Source organism: Dryobates pubescens, chromosome 2 (genome assembly GCF_014839835.1).
Source record: "Dryobates pubescens isolate bDryPub1 chromosome 2, bDryPub1.pri, whole genome shotgun sequence".
Lineage (NCBI taxonomy): Eukaryota > Metazoa > Chordata > Aves > Piciformes > Picidae > Dryobates > Dryobates pubescens.
Window position 1 is genome coordinate 34,716,696 of NC_071613.1, and position 21,789 is coordinate 34,738,484.

The 21,789-nt window shown below is 39.4% G+C and overlaps 2 protein-coding genes across 2 annotated transcripts in view; one reads left to right on the forward strand and one right to left on the reverse strand.

Moving 5' to 3' along the window:
* The window catches only part of LRP2 (LDL receptor related protein 2), a 122,398-nt gene extending 115,845 nt beyond the window's left edge, over window positions 1–6,553 (forward strand). Inside the window, exons 76-79 of the mRNA XM_054174800.1 lie at window positions 2,081–2,200; window positions 2,297–2,404; window positions 3,678–3,749; window positions 4,844–6,553. Of these exons, the coding sequence (XP_054030775.1) occupies window positions 2,081–2,200; window positions 2,297–2,404; window positions 3,678–3,749; window positions 4,844–5,005 (462 nt within the window). The 3' untranslated portion in view covers window positions 5,006–6,553. The remainder of the gene's footprint in view (window positions 1–2,080; window positions 2,201–2,296; window positions 2,405–3,677; window positions 3,750–4,843) is intronic.
* Window positions 6,554–10,682: 4,129 nt separating this feature from the next.
* Window positions 10,683–19,999, reverse strand: DHRS9 (dehydrogenase/reductase 9). Its single transcript, XM_054168537.1, has 5 exons — window positions 19,979–19,999; window positions 14,899–15,229; window positions 13,063–13,321; window positions 11,736–11,899; window positions 10,683–11,147 (listed from the first exon to the last, which is right to left on the reverse strand). The coding sequence occupies exons 1-5, from the start codon at window positions 19,991–19,993 to the stop codon at window positions 10,897–10,899; spliced, it is 1,020 nt and encodes a 339-aa protein (XP_054024512.1). The 5' UTR covers window positions 19,994–19,999; the 3' UTR covers window positions 10,683–10,896.
* Between the last annotated feature and the right edge of the window lie 1,790 nt (window positions 20,000–21,789).

Below are 21,789 nucleotides of genomic sequence, written 5' to 3' on the forward strand. Positions count from 1 at the left end.
CCTGTTTCAGCATATTAATAGAATATAGAGGGAATGAAAAGGCAACATGAAAATACTTCAACAAGGAATTTTGTGAAAGCCTTTTTGTTCCATAGAACAGGTTAAAATGTGTGGTTTTCAAATCCAGGCTGTATGTTAGAAGTTTCTGAGGTAAAACTTAAGCCTAACCAGAGGATACTTTGCAAAACAAATTATAAACCGAAGCTTCTTATTTTAGCAAGTTTAAAAACCTCATGTTTACTGAAGTCTACTTCAGCCACATTCTGTTGTGCACATCTGAGAAATAGCACATCTTTGCATTTCCCATACTGTATTGTTTTTGTATTGAAAAAATATTCCCCTGTTTACCACAAGAAGCAAAATGTAGAAAAGACTTTTACTTAGAGGAAACAGATCATGGGTATGTTTGAATAATAAACACTTGCTGCAAAAATCTACACTGGAAATTCCCTAAACTTTTAAATTACAGACTTAACTGACAGTAAACATGAAATGAAACAGCTAGTGAAAATAAACTCATTACATATATATATGACCTTTTTTGTAGATGAAGAAACACATTCTGTTACTAGGCAACTTGTGTAATGAAACAATCACACAGAATCACAGAATGGTAAGGGCTGGAATGGACCTCCAGAGATAATGTAGTCCCACCCACCCTGCTAGAGCAGGCTGCACAGGATCACATCCAGGGCGGGTTTTGAAAGTCTCTAGAGAAGGAGATTCCACACCCTCTCTGGGCAGCGTGTTCCAGTGCTCCAGCATCCTCAAAGACATTTTTCCTTGTGTTTAAGTGAAACCTCCTGTCTTCTAATTTGTGCCCATTGCCCTTGTCCTATCACTGGGCACCACTGAAAAGAGGGTCCTCTTGCCCCCCACCCTTTTAGATATTTATATGCATTGATAAGATCCCCTATCAGTCTTCTCTTTTCCAGGCTAAAGAGCACCAGGTTGCTTTAGGCTTGAATATTACCTCAGGTCTTTTTCATGTATGAAAAGCTTCATGATACTTTCCTTTTTCTGGACTAATATTGGCATACTGAAGTCCATCTGGTGCAGGTCTGGATACAGGCTATTTCTACTTAAATGGTACTAATTCTGCCTATGTATTCAAAGTATAAATAAAGGAAATAAAAATGCATTAACTGGGAAAGAATCCAAAGGGTTTGGGTTTTGGCAGCAAAGAACTGTGGGATGTGCCTCCTAAAATTTTAACATCTCATATGCACAAGCAGATGTTAAAGGGAAATTTCAAGTGTGAGTGTTCTTAGCAAATCTTAGGCTGTGAGGTAGCTGACAAGAGTTATGCTCTGACAGCGCAAAGCATGAAGTGGTGGTTTGTAGAAATTAAGTAGGTTTAAACAGCTAGCTGATGTACATACTATTCCTTAGCTGTCTAGCCTTTGGTGGCTTTTCTTATAAAGCACTATATTTACCACAATTGCCCACCTGCTTCAAGCACCATAGCTGCAGCTTAGTGTTTGACACGTGTGAAGCAGCACACAGACAGTGGTCTTCATGTATGGATGCTTGGGCAATGTATTGATTTAGAACAAGAGATATGCTAAAAACAGTGGAACATTCTATTTGTGACATAATTCATGTGTTGTAACTAACAGCATGCACTCAGTGCTTTGACTCAAAAAATGTAGCAATCTCCCTGTTGGGGCAATGTGAATAAATTGCATTCTTTTACATGTCAGATAGTTTTTATTAATTTGTATGCCACTTTGAAGTCTCTAAAATGAAATCTTTATTTTGGGATTATTCTTCCTTTGATATCTTTTCCCTGTTGAAGGTGTGATTTGTGAGTGTCATCATTCCTCATCATAAAATATTTTGAGTCAATTATTGAAATGTGGGCCTTTTCTGTCCAGGCTGCTAAGTCCAGGAGTAAAATAATGGATGGTAAACTAACGTTATGATTTCAACAGATGGTAAATTTTATCTAAGCCTACGTGAAAGTAAACATGCCTTTTGTTCTTGAGGTGAATAACTGGATTGTAAATTAATTCCTAGGAGTATGGAGGTGTTTACTGCACTACAATTGTTTTTTGGTGTAATTTTTTTCCCTTCATAGAATGAAAACTTCGCAGTGGAAGCAGGGAAACAGCCTATCACATTTGAAAATCCTATGTATGCAACCAGAGATGGTGGAGCCAGCACAGCCAGTGCAGTTACAGTTGTTCAACCAACTCAGGTATGAGAAATCTAGGCTTGACTTTCACCTTTCATTTTCCTCTATGACCTTCTTTCCTTCTTTGAAGAATGTTGTCTTTCCTTCCTTCTCTTACAGATAGCAGCAACTGGTGGTGAGGAAAATGAAAATTTTGAAAATCCTGTGTATGCCTCTGTGATTTCTACTAGTCCAAAAGAACCCACTCAGAGTACAGCTGCACCTCAGGTACGACATAGAAATGCTTTAAGGCTGCCTTGTTTGTTTTGCACTCCAAATCAGGGAAACCAAATTAAGTAAGCTGCAACATTGTTTCAACTTTCTTTAAATAATGCCATGGAGTTGGCACATGACCCTGCATCAAATCCAACTAACTGGACTGTATTTCCAAAATTTACAAGAGCTGGTCAGGAAGAGTTTCATAAAAGAAAAGCAGCACAAGCACAGAATTGCCCAAGGCACACAGTAAAGTTATACTGGGATTAAACATCTTGTTCCTGATCCACCCAGCTACTTTGAAATGAATAGACTGGAGCAGAGTTTCCTTTCACTGTTTGTTTTGCTTCATTTGGAGAGCAGATACTAGTCTGAAAATTGTAATGTAACCGCTGTAAGTTGTCACTGCTCCCCAGCAGAAATTATTATTTATAAATAAGGCTTTCCTTTGGACTGTTAACAACTACTTGAAAAACTGTAATGAATTATACCTTGATAGAACCATCAGAATGTGTGGTTTGGTTGGTTGATTGGTGGTTGCTTCCCCCCCACCCCCCCCATAAAATATGAGAAGGAAACCTCCCCCCCCCCCCCTCCCCCCCCCAAAATACATTTTGGTTTTAAATTGAGGGAAACACAGGGGATTTGGTAGGGAAAATTGAAATAAGTCATTTATTCAGTGTACTAGCATCACTTTTTTCACATTTATTTGTAATTTTATCCATGTTTAAAAGCGCTGTGAAGGACATCTAAGATACTTGTTCAGTGTGTTCTAGCAGGATGTTTTAACAATCAAGTTCCAAGTATTTTGCCTCATGTTGGTTACTCATGAAAGAGTATTAAAATCATCTGAACAAGCTGTTGGTGGCATGCTTACAGGACTATTTTCACACATTGTGCACAAAAAAGCACCTCTGATGAGCTTAGAAATGACAGACCTGTCAACCTGTTGCAGTTACATGTCCCTCAGTAATTTGTTTTGTGTTGTTTTCAAGAAAATTTTTTTCCTCTTTGACATATTTGTCTGGGATGAATGGCTTCCATGATTTAGTCACTTTTATTACCTTCTGGCATAGCCTTGTGAATACTGCTTTAGGTAAGATAACACTAACCTGTTATCAAGAGAAAAAGAAAGCTGGGTCTCATGCTTGGAATTACAATGTGGTGATGTAAGAATATCCAGCTGAAAACACTGAGTTAGCAGTCAGTGCAAGTGAAATCCGGCCATGATCATGTCAGTTTCCAGAGAAGTTGTGAGAAAAATGTGTTTATCTTTCTATTTCAGGAATCAAAGTGGAATTTCTTCAAGAGAAAAATGAAGCAAAACACTAATTTTGAAAACCCAATATATGCAGAGGTATTGTTTGCTTTTGTATAACTGTTTTTCAGCTGGACTTTGTTCTTGATTCTTTAGCATAAAGATTATGGGTAGTTTCTGCTGCTAAGTGAAACAGCACAAAAATTTCAGCCTAGGTCAAGGTAAGACTGAAGAAATTTTGAGAAATTATAAAATTTCATGCAGAATGAAGTGTTCAGCAGACATTCAGCTCAGGCAGCACAGCTGCTTTGTCCACATCTGTACTTCCCCAGATCAATCACTGTGCACTGCTCCTGATCTGAAATCTCAGTTGCTGATTTCAGATTGCTGGTGCATTCTGGCCCACCTTAGGGACCCAATGCAAATGGGAGGCTATTGTACATCACTATGAGTGAAGTATGTATTGCTACTCTCTCAGTTTTGGCTTCAGTGAAGTATGTATTGCTACTCTCTCAGTTTTGGCTTCAGTGTTGTACAAAAATTTAATCTCTCAGTGCACTGCACCCCTGTTCTATACCAGCCCTATGTTTTTGATCCATACAGTTGGATGAGACAATTCTTTTAAGATGGCATCCAAGTAGGTGGTGTGCATTCTGGAGGAATTGTGCCCTGACTTGAGTGTGAAGGTTTGGAGTTCTACCAACTTCAGCCAGTAATTCTAACCATTTTTATCTTACGGATTAAGATTTCTGGATAGTTTATATAAGTCCCACATTCACATGACAAACTAGCTGCCTTTCATGAAGAATTTAGATTTCTAATGTTTGAACAAGGTGAGAGAGAAAGCTCAGGAAACCAGGAATTAATTTCCCCAATGCTCATCAATGCAACTATTTACAAACAGTGGTAGCATCAAAGTTACATACATTGATGTATGTGCATATAGACATATCAAGATACTCCTGACATTAAGCATTAAAATAGCAGTCCCTGTGTGTGGAGTAAGTTTGTAGTAGTGTATTTATTTACTCAGCTGTACCATCTGAGTTGAAATTAGCATTTAATTTTGTTGCAGGTGGTGATTTGCAGAAATAACTTATACCACAATAGCTGACTTTAGCAAAATATTAATTCTGATGTTCTAATGTTTTGTACATTAGAATGTAAATTGAATTTTATGGTTATTGTTTCAGATGGAGAAGGAACAACAACAGGACACAGAAAACGTCCCTGCTCCTTCTCCTTCACCACCTCCCAAGATTACACTGAAGAGAGACCAACCATTAGCTTACACAGCAACAGAGGACACATTTAAAGACACCGCCAATCTTGTTAAAGAGGACTCTGTGGTATAACTAGGTAACTGATTTAGGGAAAATTAGACACATCCATTTGCACATACACTTTTTATAAACAGAAAAGTAAGGTTCACATTCAAATGCTTTATAAAGAAATATACACCTCTTAGCCAATGGCTAAGGAGCTATGCCTTGTTTTTTGACAAATGCCAATTTCTATTTTTATGAACAACTATCATGATGTACTATATGTATATCTTTGCACTGAAGTTGTCCGAAAGTAATGTTATAAATATATTGTACATTTGTAAATTTTGGAAAGATTATCTTGTTCAGTGGTGTTGCTAGTAGAAATCTGTCTGGAATTGGTTGTATGTTTAGGGATAAATTCATTATGTAAATGCTTAACCTAAAAAGAAGAAAAAAAAAAAAAAAGAAACAAGGCAAATAAAGGAATGTTACTGATATACAGGATCTTTAGAGTATATATTTATAACAGCACCTTTTAAAACTTCCACTGGTGCTCTGGGCGTCTTTACAACCCATTTTATATGCTACTGTATGTAAAAATGAATGTCTCTCTATCTTGAATTAAATGATGAAGGAGTCAATGCAGCATTATTATGCTGAATAGTTACTTGTGCAAAATGTTTTTCTTCCAATATTTTAACTGCCTGAGATAAAACAATTTCCTATCAATCCATAAGGCTCATACTTTTCCTCTAGGTTGCAATTAACACCGTCTCATCAACAGTGTTTTTTTAAACATTCTGATAGATTTAGATTTTAGTGCCACAAGTATTTAATGAGATTTTCTCTTGCTTGTCACTGGAACCACTTTGTTCTTGGCTGGAGACTCTGGAGGTAATTTGTACTGTTAAATGAAGTAGCTAGATTTCTGTAACAGCTCATTTCCAAACAGCAAAATACAAAAGGTATTGCTTCATTTAAGAAATTATTCAGGGTTTTTAATGTGAAAAATTAATTTTATTGACTATTTATTTCCTAAGGTGAACATTAATAGAAAGGGAAACAGTTTCTACTAATGCAGTCTTTGTAGTTGTCTGGTTATATCTATAACCTTTCATCTGAATATCCTACATATCTTGTTAGTTTTTCTATTAATTAGTCAAGGTTGTTTCCACAATGTCAACCATTTGAGGAAACTCTGAGTACCACTGCATGGCCATGCTGTTCAGCATTCCTTGCTAGCTACTGATATAAAGATTCCTAAAGTTATAATCATTGAGACTTCTGCTACTTGATTGCTTTATACCTGAGTTCTCAAAATACATACTATTTCTAATTAGAATGCTTATAATTAATTTGTAACATACTTTGATTAGAAAAGACAACTGGAAAATGATGCTGCTGAATAAATCTAATAAATGTATTATTTTACCACATCCTTATTTCATAATTTGTGTCAAGGCTCTATGTACTTTATTCAGTTGTGGAGACTTCAGTGCATTGAGGTGAAAACAACAGTGCTTTAGATAAAGTCAAATAAGAATAGTGATTGTTGCTTCACACAACTGTCTAAAGTTCTTGATACAACATCACTGACATTTTATCACTGTAAGTGTGACAACTGCCCCATTAAATAAACCATCCCTTAAAACAGCAAACTCCTATAGTTGATTTTAAGAGACTGACTATCAGGGTGGCATGAGCATACGTCTATAAAACCTTAATTCAATTAACTTTCATATCTGAGTGCTTGAATGTAGAAATCAGAATTTTGACACAACATACGTTATCTTGTAGGAAGGAATTCTTTGAACAGCAGGTTGCTCTTCTTAAGTGTTCCCAGTGTTTCTTAAACAAAAAAGGCAGGGGTAACATTTTGACAAGACTCAGTTCAGATTGCATACCATGAGAAAACGTAGCATCAGTTTTGTGAATAGTCTTTATCAACAGAAAGATTTAGAAGCAGTTTGGGGGAAAACTGCTAATATGACAGCCATGTATCAGAGATACATTTTTCCCCTCCTATAACATTTTAACTTTTCAGATGCGGAAGAAAACCATCTCTGGGATACCGCATAGACAGGTAGTATGTAGGTTTGATTGTTTGATGTACCTGATGATGAAGGATTCCTAAGATTCAACTGGGCCTCCTCCTTGCATACCACAATGGACCCTTCTGGTTATGTAAAATTTAATTTGTTCAACAGAAGCTTTAGATTTTATTCCTAACTTTTTTCTCACTTGTATTTTTTTTCCTTCCTGAGGACATTCCCTGCTTGGATTCCTGAATTCTGGATTCATTCTGTTTCAAAGAAGGTTGATATTTAGAGATTTTGGCACCTTTCTGTGATCTGCCACTATAGGGCTGCTAAATTAATCATTATTTATTTGTTAGTTTATTTATGAATTAAAGTATTTTTTCATGTACATTTTCTTTACAGCTGTCTGGCCAGATAGAGAACTGTATCTCTGCAAGTATTTATCATGAAATGAAGTAAAATAAATTTATTCTTTAAGACATTTGCCAGAGAACAGAACGTCAGTGCAATACTAAGAGGTTACTAAAGAATTTCTGTCCCTTTAGTGCATGTGTGTACACACAGACACACACAGAGAGTGGTGAAACTCCCTTTCTTACATTTGGAGTTCCGACCTGCACAGGGTATTTTTGTAAGCTTAATTCAATTACTCATTAATGATTAATCTCCAGCACAGCTCTTGAGCAAATAAAACCTTTACCCCTCCAATTTTAATCTCTCTAGGAACACCAGTTTGTGAGCCTCTGGCCAACAGATAGAAATAGTGTACAAAAGGCACAGTAACCTCAACTAATATTTTGCCATTCCGAATATGCTCTTTGTACAGATGAACAAATTTGCTATAGCATACATGTTTCATCTAGTGAGTGAAGTAATCATCCTTTTAACTTGCAAAGCACACTGATGAAGAAAGAAATGTGAATGCATATTTTTTTAACATTTTCCTCATTAATTATGCTAATATATTAGGCTGAAAGTTAAAATATAAGCTTGGATACTCTTTTTGCATAGTAACAGACTACAGTGTGGTTTTGATTTCCCCTGTAATTCTGTATCTGTAAAATAGCTTGTGTTTTATCTCTACACATTTGAATACTCAGATGATCAGGTGTGATTAAATACTGCAGCTGTAATTTTTTGGAATATGTTTCTATATCTAGGCTTTCTTATTATTTTATTTCATGTCTTGTATTCAGAAGCTTGTGAAGATTAGCCATGTGAAGTCAGCTGAATATGACCATTAGCAAACCACCCATGAAACAGATGACTAAGTACATCTTGGAAGGTGCACATGTAAGATAGATCTTCTGAAAGGCCACTGTTTAAAGTTCACTAGCTAGCAGCCTATATGTTGATGAAATTTACTTGAAAAACTGATTCTTTTAGTGATTTAATTTTTCTTATTTAAAATTATTTTATTGGGTGAGTAGTATTAACTAGCTTTGACTATTTTATGGATGCAAATTCTGTACAGGTATCATTTCTGAGCATAAAAAATTACCTTAAAAAACATGCTGGATTTACAAGCCTATCTGCAAACTTGGAAATTCCAGGTAAGGAGGGGTGGGGAATGTTATGGATCCTGATTGAGGATCCTGCCCACTATGTCAGTTTGTCACAGGTGAGTGTTTTAGATCACTTAAAGAATTACCATCAAGGGTATTCACAAAAATAATGTTAGGATAAACTGACCAGTTTCATGGCAAGGCTCACTTGCTTACATGGAAGAAACACAGAAAGGAAAATTGAGTTAGAATTTATTTGGAATGATTTACTCAGAGGATGCCAAAAAGTTGAGATGCTCCCACTGGACCCCCATGTTTTCCAATCTCCTGATGGAGTTTAGGAGTGGCTAGGTCCAATCTTAGCCTCAGATTTGGTCAACAGTTTATGTCCAGTCTATGTCATACAAATGTTAAGGAAAAGCTCTTGTTGAGTTTTGAGGTCCTGAATGGAACCCCTTTATAAACTTTCTTTATAAACTCCTTTTCAGAGAGAAGTCTAAGTGTGGCTGGATCTGGACTTAGTCCCAGACTTGGTCAAAGGTTTACAGCTAATGAATTAGCTATATAGGTTTCATTAGTCATTCATTCAGCATGCTGTCAGTCACTTACCAAGGATCTATTGCAAATAAGTGGTCTCTGACATGGATAAGAAACATCTCTTAGTTTCAAGAAAATGATCTCAAAACTTGGTATTAAAGAAGTGCTGTCAGTGCAGATGTCTGGTGTTAGCTCACCCTGAAGTTTGAACCCTAGGTTTCTGTGGCAATGCCAGCGACGAGCAGTGTGAGCAATCTGGCAGTGCAGGCCTAGAGCCTGACATGGTGGTAGGCCATGCTCAGCATAAGTGCAGAGCCAGCTAGCAGTGTACCAAAACAGTGCTGTCTTGCAGCATGTAACTAAACTAAGGCACTGGTAGCTATAAACACAGCAAGTTATCTTGGGACAACAGGACATGCACCTGCATCAACAAACCTCGCGTGTCATCATCAGTAGTTGAACCAATAATCTATAATAGTGTGATGTGTGGTCACTCATAGGGAACCAATGAGTCCATGCCAGCAAGGCACTCTGAGTTTATGTAAGTTGTAGCAGTTCCCTTGCTACATCTGCCTGTCCTATCCCTTCTTCTTCTTGCTTTACTTTATTGTGCTATATTCGCACCCTAGGCCTGTGCCATAGGCCTGCAATACTGGAACAATAAAGGGTCGATACTCGATCATATTGGTCAGCTGTATTGATTCCAATCTCCGTCGTCCGATAGGTTTCCCCAAGTAATTCAGGCATTGAACCTCATAAAAATAAATAATTTATTAGAGTGGTACACTATCAGAATCAGCTTGACCTAGGTACCTCTGGAGGGGAAGGGGCCTCAAACAAAGAGATCTCTGGGCCATGATACCCATACAGACTATTCACATGTCCCTCAAGTACTCTTCACGTCTTCCAACTGCCCTTTGGTCTAATAGTGATTCCAGTTTGAGACTTTATGACTGCTTACTGGATTCCTTCACTGTCTTCAGGCAGGCCATTAGCTTGTCTAGTTGCAACAGCTGTTGACAGTTGTAGCTTCCTTATCTTCTGGTTGACAGTCCATGTTTTGCTTAAGTAGCCACATGTTTAGTAAACCAAGGTGAAACTTCATGGCTTGTGGTCTAAGGCTTCAGCAAATCTAGCTGCTTATGCTAAGTAAGTAAAGCTAAGCAAACAAGATACCAGATCAACAACATTATAGCTCTAAGTGGTTAATTCTATTTAAAGCTTACTTATTTAATCCAAACAACCAATATTTCTTATTGAGAGGTATCCCTACTCAAAGGAAGAGCTGTATGGCATACAGTCCAATTGCTGTGCAGGGCAAACTCAAACTTGACTCATCCAATGACCTGTTGGTAAAAGGTCTCATTGCTTCAAAGAAGAACACTGAGAGGCTTCCCAATTCAAGAGATCATCATCACCATGCAGGCAGAGCTGAAAAAAGGCTTATTTAGGCCATTATATCTATGAGATAAAGCAATTGGCTCATAGTCAAAATGCATATGATGGGAGAAGTAAGCACAGTACTCCTTGTGCCCACAATATTCTTTGTTCTTTAATCAATGAGTCTTGGACAAACCACCTGCTATTCATGTGTTAATCACAGGATTGGTGTTCCAAGCTCATACTCATCAATGCCCAGTGTGCTCCGCTCCTCTGTGGAGCACTCCTAAAGTAATTCCTGTCTCTGATATGGCTCAGGCCTTTACTTCCTTCGCAGTGTGTACCAAACTACTGCTAGTTTGGTTAAGGGAGATCAAGTGCATCCATTAAAGAATGTTGGAGGGTGGAGAAAGTGTCTTCTGACAAGAATTTAAGCAGCCTGTAACTGGCAAAGAAAAGGATGTCTGGGTTTGACAGGATTAATATTTATTTCCATGGAGCCAGTACTGGTTTAATACTAAATGTTAATTAGAACTCCAGGAACTGATCTCCCACTAGCTGCTGGAGCTGGAAACATCATGTGCAGCAGCATGTCAGATAAACAGCTTGGAGCGTAGGAGAGAAACAGCCAAAAGACCTTTGCATCCCATCCAGCTCTGTATCGTATCCTGGGGTATTTTGCTATCAGGGCATGTTCCACACATTTCATGACCTTAGAAATATCAGAGTCACACAGTCTTTTCACTGATGATCTTTGAGCTTTTATATCTGCAAAGAAGAAAATAAACCTAAAAGCATTTGTATGCAACTTTCTCAGTGAAAGGATCCTTTATGTTGAAAGGTTTGGCTACAGCTTCAGGCTTCCTTTAAACTACTGGCTGAAAGCAGTATGGCTACAGTAGAGCAGAGACCAGAAAGGCTGCAGAACACCCAAGAGCCCAGAAAACAGAAACCTCCCTGGCCCATGTTGTGAGTTAGGTATTCCCAAATATAAGTTCAGCATGACACAGCACAACTTTTCAGGTATCAGTAATCCTTAAACTTAGCATATGGTCATAGCAATCCATTCCTCTTGCGCATTCTTCCTGTAAATTTGGAGGGACCAAGGATGGCAGCATGATATCACTTCTCATCAATCTCATATGGGAACTAAGAGCACATCCCTCAACTAATTTACACATAGTCCATAACAGCGATGGATATCCTGTGTTTCAGTGTGTGCCACCTGCCTTGGGTCTTGTCCCTGGGCACTAATGAGAAGATCCTGGTTCTGTTGTATTTACAGTCTTGCCTCGGGTGTTTATACATCTTGATAATATCCCCCCTGAGCTTTCATACAGTCATTTTTCTACTTACATTCAACAATGTATTTTTCTCCATAGGAGTCTCTGGTCTCAGAAGTCAGTCTGTTCCAAAGTCTTAAGAGGTATTTCTCATTGACATCTGAATTAACAATTCCTGCTCTAAAGAAACTGTGCTCAACAATGCTTACTTTCACTCCAAAATGCTGCATCTCTATCCTAGAAGACAAAACCCCAACAGTCATCCCTGACCACCCAATAATGGCAATATAAGATGAGACTTTGATTCTTATCTTTGTATGTCAGGATGATTCTGAGATGTTGAAATTAACTTTATAGCAGTGTACCTGTCCTCTGAAAACACAAAAAGCAATTAACTCAGGAAGAAAAGCAGTGCTAGGGACATTCACAGCTTTCTGTATGGTTCCTGTTAGACTGATGCAAAGGATGTGGCACCAAACTGCATCTTAGCCATATATTAACAAATGAAACTTTTGACCGTTTCAAATACTATTGCATCATTTCAGCTTTCAGCAGGAACAGATTATTAAAGTGCCTGGAAAAAAGTAAAAGTAAGCAAAAAATTTCATTTGGATTGGAGCTTTATACTGCATTGCATGGTTTAATGGCTATGATTAGCTAATTAAACGTTAGTGCAATAAAGATTAGTGTGTTTTCTGGTAGTGTGTTTCCCTCTATGTAATTTTGAATTGCAGCACAACTCCTTTGGGATGAAAACAGCCTCTTTGCTTTGCTGGGCAGCTCAAGAGATTGAGGCAGCTGTGTTCCAAAGTGTGCCAAGGAATGGACCATGTGTATATTAGCCATCAGTTTATATTGTATTATGTTAGGGCATATACTTACTTTATGTAACTATCCATAATATTTGTAACTAGCTTGCCTAGTCTTTGTGAAGACTTGACTTGCTGGGCCTAGGCCTTAGCCTTCTCAAGTTACAAGTACCTTTGGTAATGTGGTTGCTGCCTGGAATTGCCCAGCTCTAATTGTAGAGCATTAGGGTGAAATAAAATGAGTTGTAAAGGTGCAAGTACAACTAAGTTCAACTTGCCCAGGAAACTCTGTGTGTCTGATCAGGCTGTACTGTACATTTACTTTTGTCTACACAGTGGATTCACATCCCTGACAACTGCATGCTTGCCATTTTTCCAGGCTATGAAATCTTTTTCCCGGTACAGTTTCCTGGGGGATCTGTTCAAAGTACTAGAAATTGAAATCCCAAGCCAGTGACCAACATCCTCTTATTTTTGTTTCCCTGTTTAGTAATGATTTCTAGAGAGAAAATGAGAGAGACAAACAGTCCCCCCTTTTCAGCAAATCTGGAATCTGTTCTTGGCCTCATGCATGTATTTCTAGGTACTCACCGTAAGGTGTCAGAGAAAGCTTCCATGCCCCATGTGGACAGTCCGTAGCCACCTCCTACAAAAGCCATGAGGCCTTTGGTGTTAATGAGACTGACTACTCTTCCCTCTGCTTTTTTCAGAAGTGGCAGAAGCTTGAGTGTGATTTCAATCAGTCCCAGCAGACTAACATCTAGCACTGAGTGGAAGTCTTCAATGGTTAGCCAGTCAGTCGGTGCTACAGGTGCTGCTCCTTCAGCATGATTCACCAAGCCAAAAAGACCTAGGTGGATTACAAAACCATTTATTTCAGTATGTGGCAATATCTTATTCTGAAGGTTCATGTGCAGCATGGAGAACTAAGCACACAGTCTGCAAAAACTAAAGTGAGATGAATACAGTTGTCTGAATTTGTTTGTATGATCTACTCTGTACATCTGCCAACTTTGCTGAAGGCTTTAGGCAATGACTCTAAGAAAGTGTGAATAAAATATTAAAGGAAAACAATTTTGCTCTGAGATACGGGCCACCATACTGGACTTCATTATCCTGATCCACTCAAGTATGTGGACTCCTAATATGCATTTACATTCTTGTGAGAATCAGCTAATCTACATAAAAGTAGCAATTTATTTTACTGGTTTGGGGTCTAAAGGTCTGAACAAGACATGCAGATATTAGTCAATGCTTCTAAAAATATTAGCTTAACCCTATGTATTGATCATACTGCTTTACTACCTTATAAATTGCTTGAGGAACTTAAGATAAATAGTGACGTTTCCAAGAGTTTGCTGAGGACAGCCTGTGCCTGAAGGGAGAGGCCAAAAGTCCAGCACTCAGCCTCCATAAGGAGTTTCTTGGACGGAGGTGACAGCACTAGCAGTGGCTGCCCTGATCAAGAGCATATGACTTTCCACAAGCTGCAAGCAGAGGTCTGCCAGAGGAGGTAAGCACTAGTTGTCTTTGGTCTTAATCACGGCATTCAAGAATGGTCTGAAACCCTCAAGATGAGGCCAACAGTATTTTACAAGTTTTGGGGGAAAAGTCCCTCTGGTAGAAGATATGTGCTTTGATGTTTCAGCTAGTTAATTAACAAGCCTACGGAATATTTGGTATAACTGCCTGTTACAGCTGGTAGTTGCAGTGCTGTGGTCTGCTTTGGTGGCCCTTAATGTCTAATCTGAGCTATCAATGCTGAGGAAAAAACATGTATTCCCATGCACTGAGTGCATTTACCACACAGATCCTTTTAATCACTTTGACAAAAGCAACACTTGAGCCTTGTTTCCTAACTCCACTTGTAGGCATTGAAGGACAAACTCTTTCAGACAAGCGCTCAGAGGTGTATGATAGCAGTAAGGAGAGTTACCTATACAAAGCTCCTAGAAAATGGGCTGGAAGGGCAAATGATAACCATTACAGTCAGTACAATCGCAAAAGTTCAACTTAGCCATGCAAAACACTCCTCTGCTTAATAGAGGAGGACTGAAGAAGCCCTGCACCAGCCATTTTAAATTGGGTGGGCTTGTTTTATCGTCAAGAAAGTCACTTCTGGTACCATTTAGCACCTCCCCTACTGAGATTCTTCAACTGCACCAAAAAGAAAAGCACACCTGGGAATGGTTTTGTGTTAACAGACTAAACAACCAGATTTTAAATTTTTGTTGGTGAAAGTTAAGGGGAAAAAAACATTGCTGGAAAGCAGATCTTTGAACTGAGAAATTACAGACCTGAAGAGTGAATGTGTTTCATCTGTAAGACAAAATGTGCCTCTGGACAGTGGAGAGGCACCAGAACTTTAATCTAGACAACATTTTGTTACACTGAATAATTTTTCTGGAAAATTACCTTGCCACTTACCCTTGCCAGCTGTCTCTTCATTCACAAACACCACAGCCCTAGCAATGCTGTTTGAGTCAGCTAAGTTCAGGTTCACTGTCTTCAGTGAAAGTGAAGAGCAGGACCGTAGCTCTTGGCCTCCTTTTTCTGTGGCACATGCAGCAATGACACAAAATCCCCTTTTGTCAAGCCATTTAGCCAGTGAGGTTCCAAGTTCAGTGTCACAGCTTGTTATGAAAACATGCTTTCCATTCACGTTTCTCACTCTGCAACTGTCTCTGATGAGCCAGTAAATGACAAGAGAAAGTATAGAAGCCAAAATTGCTATATGCAGTGAGTCTGAAAGTGAGAGCTACAAGAAAATAAGTTAATCATCTAGAAATGTAACAAAGCAAATTAATCAAAGCAGCCAACCCCTCAACTTCCTCAGCTTGTAAGAGGCTTTGTTCCCATAAGAGGCTTTGTTTCTGTTTGCAGTCCTTCCAGCTCACTGTAAGTTAGGATGTACGCTTTGACACAATGTGAGCAGGATCCATGAATAATATGTGCCCTGGCAAAACCTTCCCCCTTTTGCTTTTCAATAGATTTCCACTGTTTCCAAGCTTTGCTGACCCATCTTTCTAGTCAGCCCTGTCAGGACATTTAAGGCTGAAAGGAATGAGTGCATCCGTTCTTACGGTAGGGTCTGGGGTTTTTTTGGTGAACGTTTGTGATAATACTGGAGAGAGGAAGACCTGTTGCGAAGACTGTTCTCTTTGCCTGTATGGTGACACCCAGGCTGCTATTTTATTGGCAGCATGGAAGCAGAGTGACCCCAGGAACAACCAGAAAAGCCTAAGATGTAGCGGTGGGTCTGATGACTAATCTGATGTGTGATGGTGAGTGATCTGTTCTCTGCCCATTAGACGAGGTAGACCTTAGGGCAGTGCCTGAGTCTTCTGTCTCCTTCCTGTTTAGAATTGAGAGACGACACAACAGAGTATATTTTATAGGAAGTGAAGTGTGTGTAAAGAAATGGGGAAATGCATGGAGTTGGAAATGTAGGACTGGACTAAATGATCTCCTGAGTTCCCTTCCAACCCCTAACATCCCAAGATCCTGTGATATTTCCCTCAAGAAAAGAATCACCGAGGGAATGCAAGGCTTCCTAACTGGTGAGAAGGATTACAAAAGTTTTTGATAACTATAGAATACAATTCTTGCCTTATGAAATCTTCATGTTTGACTACTGGTTTTCTATTTGTATTTTTGGATTGTGCAAGAATTTTACCAAAATAATTCATTAAAACATATATTTAGGGGAAGCCTGGTAAGCATTTTCCAGACATTCCATCAAAAAGAAACTTCTTACAGATGCTAAGCAGGTCATTTAGGGTCTAGTTACCTACATATATGTGGAGGTGCAGATATTTGCCCTTTAAAATGTGATTGTGTTCAAAGAACGTGCTCAAAGAAGACATAAATATTAAAGGGAGCTCAGTGTATTAGGCCTGGTTGCTAGAACCTATCTGGTTTTCTACTGTGCTCATGGAGTGATTTAGATTTATTCTGATTATATTTTGCTGTTCTCTCCCAAGTAGGGACCGGATTGAATGAATGTTGGACTCTCATTAAATAATTAAATCAGTCATATAGCTGATAAATGATAACAGCTGAAAACATAGATTGCTACTAATGGTCGCCTTCTACATAGTTGGGTGCCTCAGTGGACTTTTGGACACTCTCTGATTTTAAAATGTTAAGCAAATATGTACAGATAAGATCGTTCTTCTTCTTTCACTGAAATCCACAGCGAGGCTCCCACTGAATTTTGAGGGTGTTACAGCAGTCCCTGGTCTGTAGCAATTCTTTTAGCAGCCCTCTTCACTGTTCTTTAGGCTGATGTAATCAGCCCTGTAGTTCAGGCACTTCACGTTGATACTTGGCTTTTTTGCTGTGAATGTCCCTTTTAAGTCTGACAAAGGCTGAACTGTTCCTGAGTGCTGCACTTTGGAATCACCTTTGTAACGTTTCACTGAGTTGGTGACACTTACTTTGTGAGAGGACTCAAAGAGGTGCTCTGACCAAGTGTCATTAAAACTCTGTGAAAGAACTCAGGCTAATTCAGGCTTCTGTACCTTAAAACACTGTCTGAAAACAGGATGTTGCAGCAGCTGATCACAGACATCCCAGGCTATTTGCAATGATGTGCCAAGGAATGACATTTCCTTTGGCTGCTGATTTAGAATTAGGAGCTGAGATAGACCTAGAGAGAAAGAGGAGTTGCTACCAGTAGGCTCTTGTAACCTCACGCCAATAAATCTCAGGAAACTACTCAGCAAGATAGTGCTGTGATATATCATTTTATGACTCAATTCACTCCCCCCTCCCCCCCCTTAAAAAATTAAGTATTTAGATATCTGGGGGAAAGGTTAACATAACTGAAAACAGAAGCTGTGAAGCTTGCTTCTTCAGCTCTGCTGTAGGGAGGGTGCAGGGGATAGTGAGCTTACACTACTGGAAAGCAGGTTAAATTTGAAACCAGGCTCTGTGGAAAAGTCTTGATATATCTGGTCAGGAAGTCTGCTTGGGTTCTGTAAGAGAAAGACCTGGGTTTCTGTGTTTAGGTAGCAATAATTCTGTGTTTAGGTAGCAATAATTGGCACAGAAGCACTGTAAGACAATGGGGTCTAGGGATGGCAGCACTGTGTATGGGGCCTCTGCTGCTCCTCTCTTCCCTATCAGCCCGAGACCAGTGTTCCTAAGTTTGTAATCCTTAACCCCCTACTTGTCTCTGAGTATCACAGTATCACAGTATTGCCAAGGTTGGAAGAGACCTCAAGGATCATTGAGTCCAACCTGACACCACAAACCTCATGACTAGACCATGGCACCAAGCGCCACGTCCAATCTCCTCTTGAACACCTCCAGGGATGGTGACTCCCCCACCTCCCTGGGCAGCCCATTCCAATGACTAATGACTCTCTCAGTGAAGAACTTTCTCCTCACCTCGAGCCTAAACTTCCCCTGGTGCAGCTTGAGACTGTGTCCCCTTGTTCTGGTGCTGGTTGCCTGGGAGAAGAGACCAACCCCTTCCTGGCTACAACCACCTTTCAGGTAGTTGTAGAGGGCAATGAGGTCAACCCTGACCTCACTGAGTAGCAGTGCTCACCCCTGACCCTGAGTAGCAGTGCTTCCTCTCCAGTAATATGTGGACATTCAGTGCTGAGCACGGTGGTGGGGTTTGCTCTGCTGGACCCTTCTGCTATTATTTATTCTGCTAGGTGATGTCACTGCTGCTAGGTGTCTGGGGTCAAAATCAAAGGAAATAGTATCAGTTAAAGTTTTCTTCCAATAAAACTGTCTAGTTCTGTGAATGTACTATGCTATGCGAAATATTTTGTTTGATAAATGTGGAGCACTAAAAAAGCACTTGTCTTCCAGGGACATATTGATTTTGAAATAGCTGCCTGGAGTAGCAGACTGTGTTTCCAGAGAAAATGTCAGCATGATATTTCAAGAGTATTGATATCACTTCATAAATATTGAATTCTGATTACTAATGTAACCAATAAATAGCTAAGGGCAAATTCTACTTTCCATTAAAACTTTGATATTTGCCTGGCAAATTGAGAACTCTTTGGATAGAACTTGGCTTCTTATGCCTAGACAAGTGCCATTATGAAAGCAATTGATTTTAGAGAAAAGCAGTCTGACTACACCAAGAGCCCTTTAAGATCCTTAGATGACTGCAAAACACAGCATCTGCTTCTTTACACTAAGAGAACTGAAGCACATACATAATATTGAAGGGGAATGTTAGTGTTTTGCTCCCATAGCAAGTTTGCTTTGGTCATAACATCAAAGAACCTCAGGCTGGGGTCAAGTTTTGAGCGTGCTTTGGATTACTTCATTGGCTGTTGTGCTGGGAGTGCAAACCTCCAGAAGTCAATACTCCACAATTAATTGAAAGGATCTGCCAGGCATGCCAAGAAAACAGCACTCATGTTGCACTCAGTGGAAGGTTTAGATGTATCTGACAGATCATCCAACAGCTCTTCAGAGTCTGGGAAGTACAAACTTTAATAATCAGTCATCCTTACAGAGCGACAAACCCCCTGGTCTTCAGTTAACAAATTCCACAATTATGCAGGCACAAATGCATCACATCTTTCACTCTAGGTGAGCTATTCCTGCATGTGCAGGGCTCTGCACTTTTGTTTCATGGAAAAGGAGTGCTTTTTCATGTGCTGTGTAAAAATGTCAGTATAGAAATTGAGTTTGGTGGTCAACAGATAACTTAAGATCTTCATTAGTATGTTACCTTAAAAGAAATGCATCTCCAAACTCTGCTACTTAGCATTTTGCAAGGAGATGAATGTAGTCTGGTACAATGGGGACTGATTTCTTGGCATGATAGTATCTTTCCTTATAAGGCTTGCACTTCTGACTATTACCACAGCATTTGTAGATGACCCAGGAAAATAAAAACCTGTAAACTTTTAGGTGACTGACCAAGTAACTGGGGGAAGAAAAAAAAAAAGAGTGAAGAAAGATTCCAGATGTTAGAAAGAACATTCCTAGTTCGCATTTTATTCAGACTCTGTAGGTTCCTACAGTCATAAATTAAGGTGACCCTCAAATGTTATCTTGTCCAACTCCCCTGCGGTGAGCAGGGACACCTCCAACTAGATCAGGCTGTCCGGGGCCACACTGAGTCTGATCTTGAATGTCTCCAGGGATGGAACCTCAATCACATCTCTGGGCAACCTGTTCCAGTGTTTTATCACTCTCATTGTAAAGAACTTCTTCCTTATGTCAAACCTAAATCTACCCTGCTCCAGTTTAAAACCATTGCCCCTCATCCTATATCTACAAATCCTTCTAAACAATCCTTCACCAGACTTCCTGCAGGTCCCCTTCAAATAACAACAATAACAATTTCACATAAACAACAATTCCTAAAATCACTCTAGATGGGAAGGGACTGCACATTCTCTTGTCTTTGCCCTCAAAACAAGTGCTCAATTTGTTCTCTTAGCTATTTATTCTGCAAATGCACATAACAGGTACTGCTCATTGTAAGGCTAGACATGAGTTCTGGTTTTGTGCTGTTACTCACATTCTGAGGAGACATCTGCAAACTCAGTCTACACCTTCAGGTGCTCACGACGTCCCTTCACCAGTATTTTCCAGTGTCAGAACACAGAAACTGTCCAGGTCAAACTTATAAGCTTGTGCACAGAGACCCTTATGAGTGATAGTTTAAAAAATAAACAATCTCACTGTGGGTTCTGCATCTGGTGATGCTTTCTGATCATTGCACAGCCGCTGACAAGCATGGCCCCTCTCCTGGCTGTTGATAACGACTTGTGCTGTGATGCAACTATCTTAGAGACTTACTCAGTATTAATCTTCTGTATATACTTGATGCCTGCCTACCTATAAGCATTGCTGGCTATATATAGTAATCTACAGAGCCTGAGGGATTGTCAAGACTCATTAGGGAGAACTAATCTACTCAGCTGGGAAGGACCCATCTGTGCTTCATCTTGAAATCAGCAGGAGCCTTTTTGTTGATTTAACAGAGGTTGGTTCAGACCTCTACCTTTTCTTCTGCACCTGAACAAGTTATTATAAATATGACTTAATCTTTTAAGATACACCCTTGTGTGTGAAAACTTTCAGGGATGAAATTGTTTTTTCTATACCAGGGGCAGCTTTTTGATACTAGATGCAAATCAATTGCCTGAGTAACTAAGCAATGTGTGAGTTTTTATTTGAAAAATTCTGCAAACTGTGCAAACAGAAGCTCTATCATTTGCATGGGAAAAGCCTCTATCATTTACTGCTAGGCTGCTTCTTTTTTTGCTCTGACCCAGAGCTTGCTGAGCACTTGTGATGCAGCTCTGAGTGCTACTGCGTAAACATGTAATCAGAACTTGCTTTCCTCACACTTCACACCTCCCCATTCACAGCTCTGTGTGGCACTGGATATTGCAGGAGGGACACTCCACAGAAAATCAGTGACCAATAAGGCAAAAAAGATTTGGAAAAATTGCTTGAGAATATCCTGCTGTAATCAGCTTTATTCTCAGTGTCCAGGTTTTATCACCATGCTTTCCATCATGCTTTGAGTAGCTGTCCTGCCACTGCATTTTGGACAGGAGATGGTGCTGGCTTTTTATGGGAGACAGTGCACTAGAGGAAGACCAGGTATGGAAAAGGGCAACTACATTGGGTGGCAGAAAATGTGTAAGAATAGACCTGGTCCTCCTTGGTACATGTAGTATCAATGAGATGTAAGTAAATGTGCCCTAATTCTGAGGTGAGTGAAATGCCAGGACAGTAAAGAACAGCTCTTGATACCAAAAGAAATTATTAAATTTAAATCCTTCCTGAAGGTTTGAAAATGGAATTGGTACTGTATGACAGAGAAGGATTTCACTGTTCATTTTCCTGCACTCACATTTCTATTGTAGCAGAGATGCCTCACATGCCCCAACCCAATGGGAAGTGTTTTTGAAAAATGAACAGCCAGCTCCAAAATATGAGGTGAAGGCAGGAAAAAACCACGAGACTGATTTGAAAAACGTAGATGTGGGAGAGGAAAATAAGAAAATGTAACCCCTGTTTTTCTTTTGTATCAGCTATTAGAGTGATATGAATTAATAATTTTACCAATCTCGCCTTACTCAGTTTTTTTGGGGGGAAAAAAACCCCACACTTTTGGCCTGAAGCCAAGCACAGTTCCAAATAAAACCAATTTGGCAAGTTATAAGCAATGTTATGAAGAAATGAAAGCTCAAATGGAGATTGGCATTTAGCATTAAGTGAAATGGTACTATGACACATCATAATAGATCAGATTTGAGACTCAAAGTTAGTAGAATCCAGCCGGTAGGATCTTGGGCCTTTGTAAAGTCTACTGCA